General features: G+C 36.5%; 1 protein-coding gene across 2 annotated transcripts; it reads left to right on the top strand.

The window, feature by feature from the left end:
- Nucleotides 1-1,911: 1,911 nt before the first annotated feature.
- Nucleotides 1,912-8,857, top strand: LOC121751257 (transcription factor GTE10-like). Of its 2 annotated transcripts, none has more exons than XM_042145971.1 (11): nt 1,912-2,013; nt 2,487-3,903; nt 3,992-4,040; nt 4,130-4,288; nt 6,714-6,772; nt 6,969-7,029; nt 7,123-7,188; nt 7,268-7,383; nt 7,839-7,899; nt 8,007-8,137; nt 8,224-8,857. In XM_042145971.1, the coding sequence occupies exons 2-11, from the start codon at nt 2,560-2,562 to the stop codon at nt 8,497-8,499; spliced, it is 2,322 nt and encodes a 773-aa protein (XP_042001905.1). In that variant the 5' UTR covers nt 1,912-2,013; nt 2,487-2,559; the 3' UTR covers nt 8,500-8,857. The 2 variants fall into 2 exon arrangements, with proteins under 2 accessions (XP_042001905.1, XP_042001906.1); XM_042145972.1 differs by lacking the exon at nt 1,912-2,013 and adding an exon at nt 2,020-2,400.
- Nucleotides 8,858-12,058: the final 3,201 nt, after the last annotated feature.

Raw genomic sequence — 12,058 nt, 5'->3', positions numbered from 1 at the left:
TTAAACTTTTTTTTATTTATTTTTTTTAAAAATCGGTTTTTTATTAAAAAATCGATAAAAAAAAAATTCACTTCCCCAAAAATATATCAGTTTATAACCATTTTTTACACATTTTTATTTTTATTTTTCATTTTTTTTACCCCAAAAATACACACTTTCATCTATAAATACCCTCAATTTCACCCCAAAAATTCACATCAAACTACACAACTCTCATCATCATACTCCAATATCCATTCTCATCTCCATTCTCTCATATCCATTTTCATCTTCATTCTCTCATACCCTACAACATCACTATGTCCGGCCAAGACGATAACCCTTCGGGCTCCCACGGTTGGAACCCCGAATGGTTCGGTTCACAACCGTTTCCTAGTCCGGAAACGGAATATTCGGCCCCTCCTCAAACCCAAGATTCGGCCGTTCCGGGTGGCTATCGTCCATACCCAATCGACGACTAAGGTGCCTCCGAAGGGCGCTACGGGTGGACACCGGAGCCTAGGCATCGCGCCCCTTCCCAAATGCCGATTCCTCCATCTCGCGCCGGTGTCCGCACACCGTACTCACCGGCGGAGATGGAAAGATTGTTCAAGGCGTACTTGGAAATCTCCGAAGATGCGGTGGTTGGAACGAACCAATCCGGCGATCACTTTTGGTGGCGCGTCTCTAGCCGGTACAATGCAAACCGGCCGCCCGGAACGATCGAGCGCAACGAGAGTATGGTGCGCAACTGCATCGGCCGAGCCAACGAAGAAATTGGCAAGTTCTACGGCTATTTCATCCAGGAGCCCCGGAATGCCGGGAGCGGCCGAAGCGAGGTCGACATCATCACCGCCGCGCTGAGCACCTACCAATCCATGAACGGTAAGTCTTTCAAATATCTTAACGTTTGGCATGAGACGCGGACGCACCCGAAGTATAAGGGAGGCATAACATCCTCCTCTAGCGGCTCCTCCAAACGATCAAGGTCGGTAGCCCTATCCGACTCCGGCTCGGAAGAAGTGGCTAGCCAACTCGCCGGAGCTAACTTGGGTAGCCCCGACGCCGGACCGAGCGGTTCCCAACGCCGCCCCCAAGGAAGGAAGAAGGCGGCGGCCAACCGTCGTCGCGGCTCGACTCCCGAAGCCACTCCCGAAGCCGCTCCCGCTCCCTATGTGCCACCTCCACCCCCGAACAACTCGCTGTGGATGCTCTTAAGCCAACTCAATATGGCCGATAGGTCATCTATGACCCCCACGCAACTTGAAACACACGAGACCATGATAAAAGGACTCCAAAAACAATTGGGGTTGATCCCGCCGGATGCGTAGTCTTATTAGGAGTTTAATTATGTAATTTTTAATTTTTAGGATTTTAATTATGTAATTTTTAATTTTAAGGAGTTTAATTATGTAATTTTTAATTTTTAGGATTTTAATTATGTATTTTTTAATTTTATTTGTAATTTGTAATATTTATTATGGTTTTTAAATGGATTTTAATATTATGGAAATGTTATTGTTTAATTGAATTTTATATTAATTGTGCTCGTCCTTGCGGAAGAGCACAGTTGTGGGTGTTGTGCTCTTGCCAGAGAGCAGGCATGAATAGTACCGCCCGGGCTCACAACCGTGCCGCTAGCAAGAGCACGATTGTGGATGATCTAATAATGCTCTTTAATAAATTATAGGGAGAAAAAAGAGTAGTATGTTAAGTTACCACTAAAATTATCCTGTAATTATAGGTAAGAAGCCCAAATGAAAACCCATAAAAGCCGAAGCTCGAAATTCACGATAGAAGTGAACGTACGTTTTTCACACTCTGAGATCGACACGTTTAAGTAACTGACACGACGTCGCACAGTGACTCAATTTCTGCCGAGTCGTGCCCCTAATAATTACTGAACTCGATTCATATTTTAGGCCATTAGATTAAACGGCACGAAATCGGCGGTCAATATTTGTTGCAGCTCTCTCTCGTCTTTAAAATGCCGTGATTCCTCGCAGCCCGAGCGCCTCTGCGATTCTCAAACTAGTAAGTCCTCTCTCTCTTTCACGTATGTGCATTTATATCTTTTTTCTAGGATTATGAAAATTTCCAACAAAAAATCTCAGCCTTTTTTTGCTTTTAGGGTTCTTGCGGAAGGGCTCGGGTAACCCGGTTCTTACCCTCTCACTATTCTTTTCTAATTTCTTTTCTGGATCCAAATGATTGCGATCGTATGTTTTCTTTCTACGTAGATTAGGTTTCGTTTTTTTTGCCTCGCCCTCAAATTGTCCAATTATTTCAAAGATGTGAAATTTCTTTCAGTGGGATTTGGGTTTGGTGTTGCATAACCGTTCTAGATTGGGGTTTCCTGAGATTTCAGCTTTTGTTTATGGCGTCTTTTTTATATCGATCGAATTTAAGCTGTATTGAGAGGTAATGAGATTGTGAATTGAAGTTGTGTAGAGGTGGAAATATTTGCAAAGAATGCTTTTTGAACAACAAATTGTTATACGTGGTAGGGATTCAAGTGTTTCATACAGTTGAAATCTCAGATGAGGAGGATTTGATGTGTACTCGTTCAGCTTTAAATTTATGGCACCAACCATCCCGATAGATTACACAGGGCACAAGGAGTCGAAGAAGTTTTCGAAGAAGGCGGGGTTAGGGGATATGATGGGGAAAACTCGAAAAGTATCTACGGGTTACTCTAGTGGTTTTGTGCCTGACTATCGACATGCGGTTGAGACAGTTGCTGAATCAGAAGGTTTTGGGAACGCGGGCCGCCCTGATGCAGGATTAAATTCTCTGCAGGAAACATGTGTTCCGAGTGGGAAGTGCATTGGCTTGAATGCGGATGATTTTGGTAGGTCTGTTGTGCCAATTCGAACACTGTCACTTTTGAAGATGTCCTCTTCAGAGAGAAGGGATTTAGAAATTAAGCTAAAGAGTGAGCTTGAACAAGTACGTAAGTTTAACAGGAAGATAGCTTCTTTTAGCTTGGATAGAGTGGTGCATCCACACACTACTGGTGTCCATAAGCATCAAACTGGAGCAAAGAGACTTGCTACGGCAGAAAGCTTGCCCATGTCCACCATCAATGATGAGGCCGTGACACCAGGAAAGAAAAAAGGTCATTCTGGAAGAAATGGACCTCGCACAAAAGGTGGCCCTTTGGCAGCTAGGAAAACGGAGTCGGTGAAGCAAGGTCTTCCACAAAATACTAGTTTTTTTATATTGATGAAACAATGTGAGACTCTGTTAAATCGGTTGATGGTGCAACCTCATGCCTGGATTTTCAACAAGCCAGTTGACGTTGTAGCTCATAAAGTTCCAGAATATTATGATATCATCAAGCATCCAATGGATTTAGGGACAGTAAAAAGTAAATTACTGTCAAATCAGTATTCCACTCCCATGGAGTTTGCTGCAGATGTTAGACTCACCTTCAAAAATGCAATGACATTCAACCCACCCAAACATGATGTTCATATCATGGCTGAGATTATGAATAAATACTTTGAAGTGAGATGGAAATCAATTGAGAAGAAACTTCCACCTACAGCTGATGATTCCACGGCTTCCAAGTCAAGTGTCATTATAGAACCGGAAAGTGCTTATATGCCTCGTGCTAAGAAGCAGAAAATTGCTTCTAAGGAACCAAGAGCAAGGTATGAAAGAGATAAGCCTGCAATGAGTGATGTTGAAAAACAAAAACTGGGGACCGAGTTGGAGGAACTAATGGCTGAGCTGCCAGACAACATAATAAATTTTTTGAAAGAGAGCACTTTGCACGGTAGTGAAGTAACTGAGGATGAGATTGAAATCGACATTGACGCACTAAGTGATGATACACTGTTTACTTTACGCAAGCTTTTAGATGGTTATCTATTGGAGAAGAAGAAACGTCAATCAACATCAGAGAACCATGATACTGAGGTAAACTGCAAGTGCTTGTGTATCTGCATTATTCTCAGATTCTGATAATTATTCTCAATGGGTACTCATTTATGAATAATTTTAACAGATGCAAAGGGAATCTGGGTTTAGAGATTCATCTTACCTGCCTTGCGAAGGTATTTTATTTTCCAGATGAAGTTGCACCTAGACATTAATCGCAGCATTGTCATGTTTGACTTTGTCTTACCCCTGAAAAATCAATCAGACCATGAGCGAGCTGATGAGGATGTGGATATTGGTGGAAATGATCCACCTCCTATGTCCAGTTCACCTCCAATTCGGATTGATAAGGATGTTGCTGAAAGGAATAGTAACTGCAGTGACTCAAGAAGTTCCAGTAGCGAATCAGGCTCCTCGTCTACTGGTCTGTGTTTTTATGTACTGTTTTTTATGCACTGTTTTTGTGTTTCTTGCCTTCTTATCCTGCTCTTTATCATGTAGAAGTTCAATGCACGGCTCTTTTCTGAACCCTAAAACCATGCTTGATACTAATATACTAGAGTTCAAAATTTATCTGATGGCCCCATGTGGGTAAACTTGTTCTCTCTTGGATCTATTATTGATGTGGCAAATTGAACCTCCTTGTTAAGTTGCCTCTAATTTCAAGATTTTATTTGGATTGAAATTGGAATTGTGCAGATTTGTCGATGGATGTAAATTACCTATAAGGTTCACTAAAATTATTCCTTGATGTGAACAACTTGAAGTTATCACAAGTTCACAACTACTAGTTCTTAGTATTTTCTATTATGATTTGAGACCTTAAGTTTGAAACTGAATACATAATAGTAAGACATTGCATCTTCAAGATGCAGAAAGGAAAGGAATTTGGTGGATTTATTTAGTGATTGAAGTAAAAGGTTGATTACCCAATGTGTAGGATCAAAGATGTATTGTTGTTTGACTGTGTGAAATGGTATATATTCTTTAAAGAAAGATGGAGTTATTTGGAAGTGAATGCAGTAAAAGGTTTATTGCTAGGTTGCACGAGTACCAGCGATGTAAAATGCACTGTTGTTTGTGTGAAAAGGTGAAATAGTTGTTGTTTGAATCATTGATAGGGTTGAGCTCCCATTCTACATTGGCTTCATGGTGTACACATTAGCATAACTGTGTTTTTATCTGTGTTAGAAATGAAAATAATATTTGAAGAACCATTGTATGTTGTACCTTGAGCTTGTTGATGTGGATCTTAGGAAAATGATTAATAGTTTCTAGAACTATCATAGTTAAATAGTACTGTGAATTAAAGGCACAATATGCTATATTCCAAATTTGTTTCATGCTTGGTGTCAGTTTGGACCTGGGAACATCAGCACTGTGTGTTATGCAGTTTTAGTTTCCATTTGGGGGCTGTTGTACAATTCTTTGTTGTGCTTTGATATGATTCATTGTATGTCTTGTGTAGTTGACTACTCGTCTTTATGCGAGCCACCAAATTCTGTTATCATATGAACTTCAGCTTGCAAAACCTGATTTAATGTCAGGAATTTCACTTTGATTTTGAGAATTTAATGGCTGGATAGGAAGAGCTGTCTGAGATGAAGTGTTTGAACTGTAGATAGGTTGATCACTGATTACGTGGTCCAGTGTGGTGTTCATCAGGATAGAGTCGGAAAAGTGCTGTAGTTTGTAAATTCCATTGACCCGGCCAAGACTGCTAGCACATTTTGTTGGTGAACACTAGGAAGAACCGTGCTAGATTGTGGATTACATTTGTTTATTCTAACGGATAGGGTACTGTTCAGAAATGTAGATACCTGTCAAGGATTTTCTAGTACTAATCAGAAGTTTTTAGTTTTTTCTTCATTCTTCAATCTTCACTGAGAGTTGTCAACTTATTTCAGTTGGATTCTCTCCATGACAATGCTTCTGCATTGTTGTCATTTCATTTTTGCGTTCAACAAGTGTACTTTTTTTTCTGCTTCACATGAGCACATGCAATCTGGCTTGAAATTTTGTAGTCATGTTGACAATAACCTCCTCCCCTCATTCCGGCTAAGTTCCGACAAGACTCTTTAGTTGGCCGTGGTGGTTTTCCTTATGTGTCTTGTTGACGAATAAATTGTGTGCTGAATTTTCTGCCACAGACACCCAACTCTCCAAAGGAAAACACATTTTGCTCAAACATACATGTGCAGCAGATTAGCAGAATGGCCCCTTTAGCTGTCCATTAAGCTTAATTGTCATTCTCTTACATGTCCTTTGTTGTTTAATAATTGCTTCCACCATGTTACTTTGAGCAGACTGTTTTACCTTTCCTTGTCTGCCTCTCTCTGGCCTCTCTTTTGCATTGGTTTTCTTTGTTGTCTTTTGGGTGGAAAATATGACTTATAGGTGCTCTAAACTGCTATCTAAGGCACATGCTTAGAAATCATGCAACTGGACTACTAGAGGGCTTTGTACTATTTGCTATAACTCCTGAATTAATCATTATAAAAGAGAATAAAATAAAGACATATATTGGAGAAAAGATAGCTATGTATGATACAAGTACAAAGACTCACGTGTGTAGAGGGACAAGGATGAGGTTACAACCTAAACCTAAGAATAATAAGATCTATCTACCTTGCAAAGTCCATTTAAATAGTTAGAGATGTATACAATTAACTATAAGTATAAATAAACTCTTCAACAATCTGGCTCTTTCTGTAATAAGCCTATAGTTTTTTTAGCTTCTGGTATCTGTATATATATGTATATTTATATTTTATAATAATCTGTAGGTTGAACTAACGCAACCAAAAAGTGTGTTTATAAGTTATAAATTATATCCTTTCTGTTTGCAGATTCGGAAAATTCATCAGCCTGTGAAGCTGATGGTACCAATATCTCAGTTACCGCAGGAGTGAGTATATGCCATTTTGTAGTTCTTCTCTACACTCTCTCTCTCTCTCTCTATATATATATATATATATTACTTTTATTTTTAATTAAGTTTCTGTGTGGTTTTGATTCATCACTTTTTGGATTTTGATCAGTAGTATGTGATTCTAAGTACTATGCGATTCTATGTGTATCTTACCTTCTTCGTTAACTTTCAGAAAGCTACAAATGATCAAGAAGAGCCCAGGGAAAAGGACTTACGTGATCAAAATGATGGAGGTCAGAACTTAGAAGTACAAGATGAATTTTCTGTAAATGCTCTTTGAATTCTGTTTTTATAATATATTCTGAAATATTCTGAAACATATGCAGATATCTTGGATGGGAATGCTGAGCAATATCCAATGTCATCCATTGAGCCTAATTGTCCTCAAGAGGGTAAGCAGTGATAACTAATGAAGAGTGCGAGCTATTAAATGTGCAGCATAATCTCACCAACAAGCTTGTAACATTTTAGGGGAGAGTGCTCCACCAGATAGGCAAGTCTCCCCTGACAAGCTATACCGTGCAGCTTTATTGAGGAGCCGGTTTGCTGATATTATAATCAAAGCTCAAGAGAATACAACCGAGAAAGTATGCACCTTTGACATGGCTAGTCAAATTCTATCTTTCTTGATTGTTATTTATCCTTGCAATGCATGCTCCAATATTAATCAATTTCCATTCATTCATGGAATGTAGGATAATTCCTTATTGATAACATATCTAAATAATAGATATCTGTATCTATGTTCTGGGGTTTACACATACTCATATGTTTTGTTATAATTGAAACCTTCATCTGTGTTAGAAATGAAAATAATATTTGAAGAACTATTGTATATTGTACCTTCAGCTTGTTGATGTGCATCTTAGGAAATCTTTAATCAAAAAATTGTTAATTGTATGTTTGTCATTAGGAAAACACACTCAAACCTTTAATTGAAAAATCAATATTGATTAGTTCTGCTTAAGTTTGCATGTTGTTATTAGGAAAACACTATTTGAAATTCAAATCCCAGAATCATTCGTGATATCTGCAAATGCAGGGAACGGATTCTGAGAGACTGAAGCTGGAGAAGGAGGAGCTTGAAAGACGAAGAAGAGAAGGTTTTAGTTGAATGAAATCCGTTCCAAATTATTTTACTGTTAAGCTGTTACTTAGATTTGTCTAAAAAGTCTCCCGTGGTTGTGGAATGGACTCATATTTTGATCAGAGAAAGCAAGACTCCAAGCTGAGGCCAAAGCTGCTGAAGAGGCTAGAAGAAAGGCCGAAGCAGAAGCCGCAACAGAAGCCAGAAGGCAAAGAGAACTTGAGAGAGAAGCTGCACGTCAAGCTCTGCAGCAGGTCTCCCCTTGTAATGGCTAAGTATATACCGACATGAGTCGCCCTATTGCCCACTTCAATATAATTTAGCTTTGCTTTCCTTACAGATGGAGAAGACAGTCGATATTAATGAAAATAGCCAGTTCATGGAAGACCTTGAGATGTTTAGAGCTGGTCCAAATGAGCATTTACAGAGCTTTATAGACGAAGCAAGCCCAGAAAATTCTCAAAATGGTCTTGGTAGTTTCAAATTCCCAGCAAATAGTAATCCACTAGAGAAACTTGGGCTGTACATGAAGAACGATGAGGAGGAAGAAGATGAAGCTCAACCTCAAAGCATCGAGCACGAACCATATGATACAGAGGAAGGAGAGATTGATTGATGGACTATTTACGAGTTATACGGAATTTATCTCAATATGTTGATGTGAGGACTTTAAAGGTACGAAACTTCATTGTTTAATGAAAACATTTATGGTCTCCGATGAAAAGAATCGGAATGTGGATTGGGTTTGCACGGTACAAGATTTGATATCCACATTTTCTCTATGTTTCTGATGTCGAATGCAAGGCATTTTTTTTAATTTTCTTGTGAAATGGTAATCACATGGGTGTATGTTTTTGCCGGACCCATAGAGTTTTAGGGGCTAGTTTAGTGACATGTCATGCTTCCGATTTGAGCAAGAATATATGTAAATACCAATTTTCAGTTTCCTTTTTATTTTTTGGCCTTATCTCTTCTATTGTTGTGTACTCCCTCCGTTCCCTCATAGTTGAGTTATTTTTATATATGTTACTCTCTCTCTTCAAAGAAGGGTGAGTATTTTTATTTTTTGCATTCGTTTTGAAAAATCGTAATAAATAGTAAAGTAAAAATGAGAATAATGTAAATAAGAGTCTTTTCTATATTATTCTTGCTTTTTAACTTTACTATTTATCTACTTTATCTATTTATTACTATTTTTTAAAAATGAGTGCAAAACAAGAAGTGACTCAATTTTCTTGAGACGAGGGAGTAACACTTTTCTCACTCTTACTTTACTTTATTCACTTTCTGCTTTTTTTATTTCTCTACTTTTTTTTATCTTATTTACTTTTTTAATCTATCGACTTAACACAACATGCATTCTTTTTTAAAACTTCATGTCAAAAAGTTCCGTCTCAATTATGATGGAATGAAGGAGGTATTAAAAAGTACAGTGCCAGTAATATACAAGTATGGGCAACGCAAGCAGATAAACTTTTGAGTTGTAATACACAGAGTGCAAAAAGAAGAATATAGGAAATTATTAATGCCTAAATAATAGGCCCAAGAATAAGGGATGCATTTCCTTTGGATTTCAAAGAAAATAATGTAACAGGATCTTATTCTTGCAATCGATATTCTTTACTAAGTTCAACATTTTAATTTGTTGGGATACTTACATATGCATGCACAAAACTACTCATTCTTCACATATTGGTTATTCCAGAATAAACTATCATAAGTGATGGGGAATGAGTATATTTTGCCACGTAGCTGTGAATTCAGTTCGCATTTTTTGATGCTAGCTCGCATACAATAATGGTGGTTGGGACAAGCATATATATATTATTTCTACGGTTACATTAATTTCAGACAAATTTATTAGTATACTTTTGAATGGGGTGGGGGTGTAGTATATTTTGCATATCTACTTCTGATATAATGTCGTCGAACAAAATAAATTTGATGTTGATACAATTTTGTGGATTAGTAATTCATTACTAAGAGAAACGACTAATTTTTACGTCTATTCTTTTTCTTGAATATTGAATTAGGCATCTATCCATTCTCATAATTCACTATATTCTCAATCCCATCTTAATTTCATCTACGTACTTTATATCAGCCATCACCTTAATATTTGCTGAGAGTTCAGCCACACACAAAGATAGTACAAACTAGACCTTGTCAAATAAAATGAAAATACAATTGATGCAATAGTAGGACTTCAACCAAATACTACCTCTAAATAGTAGTAATATGTATTGAAACTTTGGAATATCTCAGGACCTTTCATAATTACTATCATTTCAACTAATTAGCTCGATTAATATTCAATGGTAGGTTTAACTGAAAAAAAATCCTAATAATGGAGACATGATACTGAAATTTGGGAATGAATTAAAGTTCATGTGTTTGCGCATTACAATTTATGTACCCACTCTGTCAATGCATAGGAATGATTTAGAATCTCTATATATTATTTTCTTATCGAAAGCTTTAGCTCCCATTGTACATTTTCATGATTTTATCGTTGATTTCCAGTCAAATTTAGGAAATTTCCACCATTTTTTTTTTCTTTTTAGGGTCTATCCTATGTGTCATTATAAATAAATACTACTACCACTTTACAATATGAAAAACGAGTTAGTTGAATTTCAAAGCAAAGCGAAGTATTTTAGTATCTTTCATCAAGACATCCATTTTAAATTTATTTAAGTTGTAACCAAGCCACTTGGCCCTTGCTAATATGGGTTGATGATATTTTTCTCCCAACCTTTTAAGTAAGTGTAAGCCTAAAGCGAAACACATAAGAGTAATCAATGGAAAGCATATCATGAATCATCAACTAGGGTTAAGGTTACTAATTCAGGATTATAAAATTGAAAGAAATCTAATTATAGGTATGAGACAGCCAATTAAATAATTCAAAGTTGGTAGTTCTAAATCTCCCTCAAAAACAGCTAACCTAAAATAGTCCAAGCTTTCAACTGCCAAGATGGACACGTGGCACGAACCCAGATGCCGTTTTCTATCTTAAGCTAAACACTCATTATTACAAGCATTGAGACAAAAAAGAAGATTATTATATTGGCTCTCTTTTAATATTAAATCCAGGCCGATAATAAAGAATGTGATTATTCAGTGACGTGTTCGAATTCAACTGGATCTTTTTATAATGAGTTAGATTTTGCTATCTATATTTAGAAAGCAAAAGTCACATTAATCAAGATAGAATCGTATTTATCAATAATTTTAATGTTGCTTATTACTATGTGGAGCACTATTCTATTATAGGAGTTTTAAGGGCATAATCTGTGTCTGCCACAGAGATAAGCGTAATCAATAGTTGATTATAATAATTGAGTTTGATTAATTCAAGTAATACAAACGAAACGACAAGGATCAGGAAACTAAACCTAAATTCATCTAGAAGAAACTATAAGGATTTTTTCTCTACATACCAATCAATACTTACAATCCAAGTGATATGTAAATACTAGTATAGTAGTTTCACGGTCGTTTTAAATTTAATATTACTATTTATAATAGTAATAAATCCATAGTAATGTTAAATAGAGAACGTGAACGGAAAAAAAGATACTCCTACTACTAATACATATTGTGAATAGTGACAATAAATATTTCGTGGAAATTAGTGGTTGTTTTATTTTACAAAGTTTGTATATAAAATAATAAAATTTATACATATATTTGTTTCTTTATACAAAATTATATACATACATAAATCTAGGATTATTGAATGGTTACATTTTTGTAAAAAATAGAGCCTCAAATACCAAAAACAATTATGTTTACTACGCCCCTGGTTTCTATTGATGGTATCCAGATTCGATGTATTAGTATTAGTAGGTATAATGGCGACAGATGATATCTATAATATAGCGACTTAATCTATTGTTTAGTAGTTTTAATAATCTACAATTAGTAGATTACCCAAGTCTCGTGATCTCATATTGAGAAGGACATGTGGACGATGGATATTAGATGACGAATGACTTCAACATAATTTCTTTTTTTTTTCTTTTATAATTTTTTATCAGATATTTTTGCTACTTAATTAATTTAAGTTTGCTTTATAGCGGCCCATACCAATCAACTTGAAATCTTCTCCATAAAGCTGATGAAGTCAATCTAGTTTCTCTACTAAATTTGGTATACATATTTTATTTTAT

The sequence above is a fragment of the Salvia splendens genome, chromosome 10 (genome assembly GCF_004379255.2).
Source record: "Salvia splendens isolate huo1 chromosome 10, SspV2, whole genome shotgun sequence".
Classification (NCBI taxonomy): Eukaryota; Viridiplantae; Streptophyta; class Magnoliopsida; order Lamiales; family Lamiaceae; genus Salvia; species Salvia splendens.
Note: the sequence above shows the minus strand (reverse complement) of the source record. Positions and strands in the feature narration are given on the sequence as shown.

Excerpts from the sequence above, each read along its gene's own strand:
- LOC121751257 (XM_042145971.1), top strand. The coding sequence starts at position 2,560 with ATGGCACCAACCATCCCGATAGATTACACAGGGCACAAGGAGTCGAAG. Across the intron at positions 6,773-6,968 it reads ATATCTCAGTTACCGCAGGA|AAAGCTACAAATGATCAAGA; the intron begins GTGAGTATATGC and ends GTTAACTTTCAG. Across the intron at positions 7,030-7,122 it reads ACGTGATCAAAATGATGGAG|ATATCTTGGATGGGAATGCT; the intron begins GTCAGAACTTAG and ends AAACATATGCAG.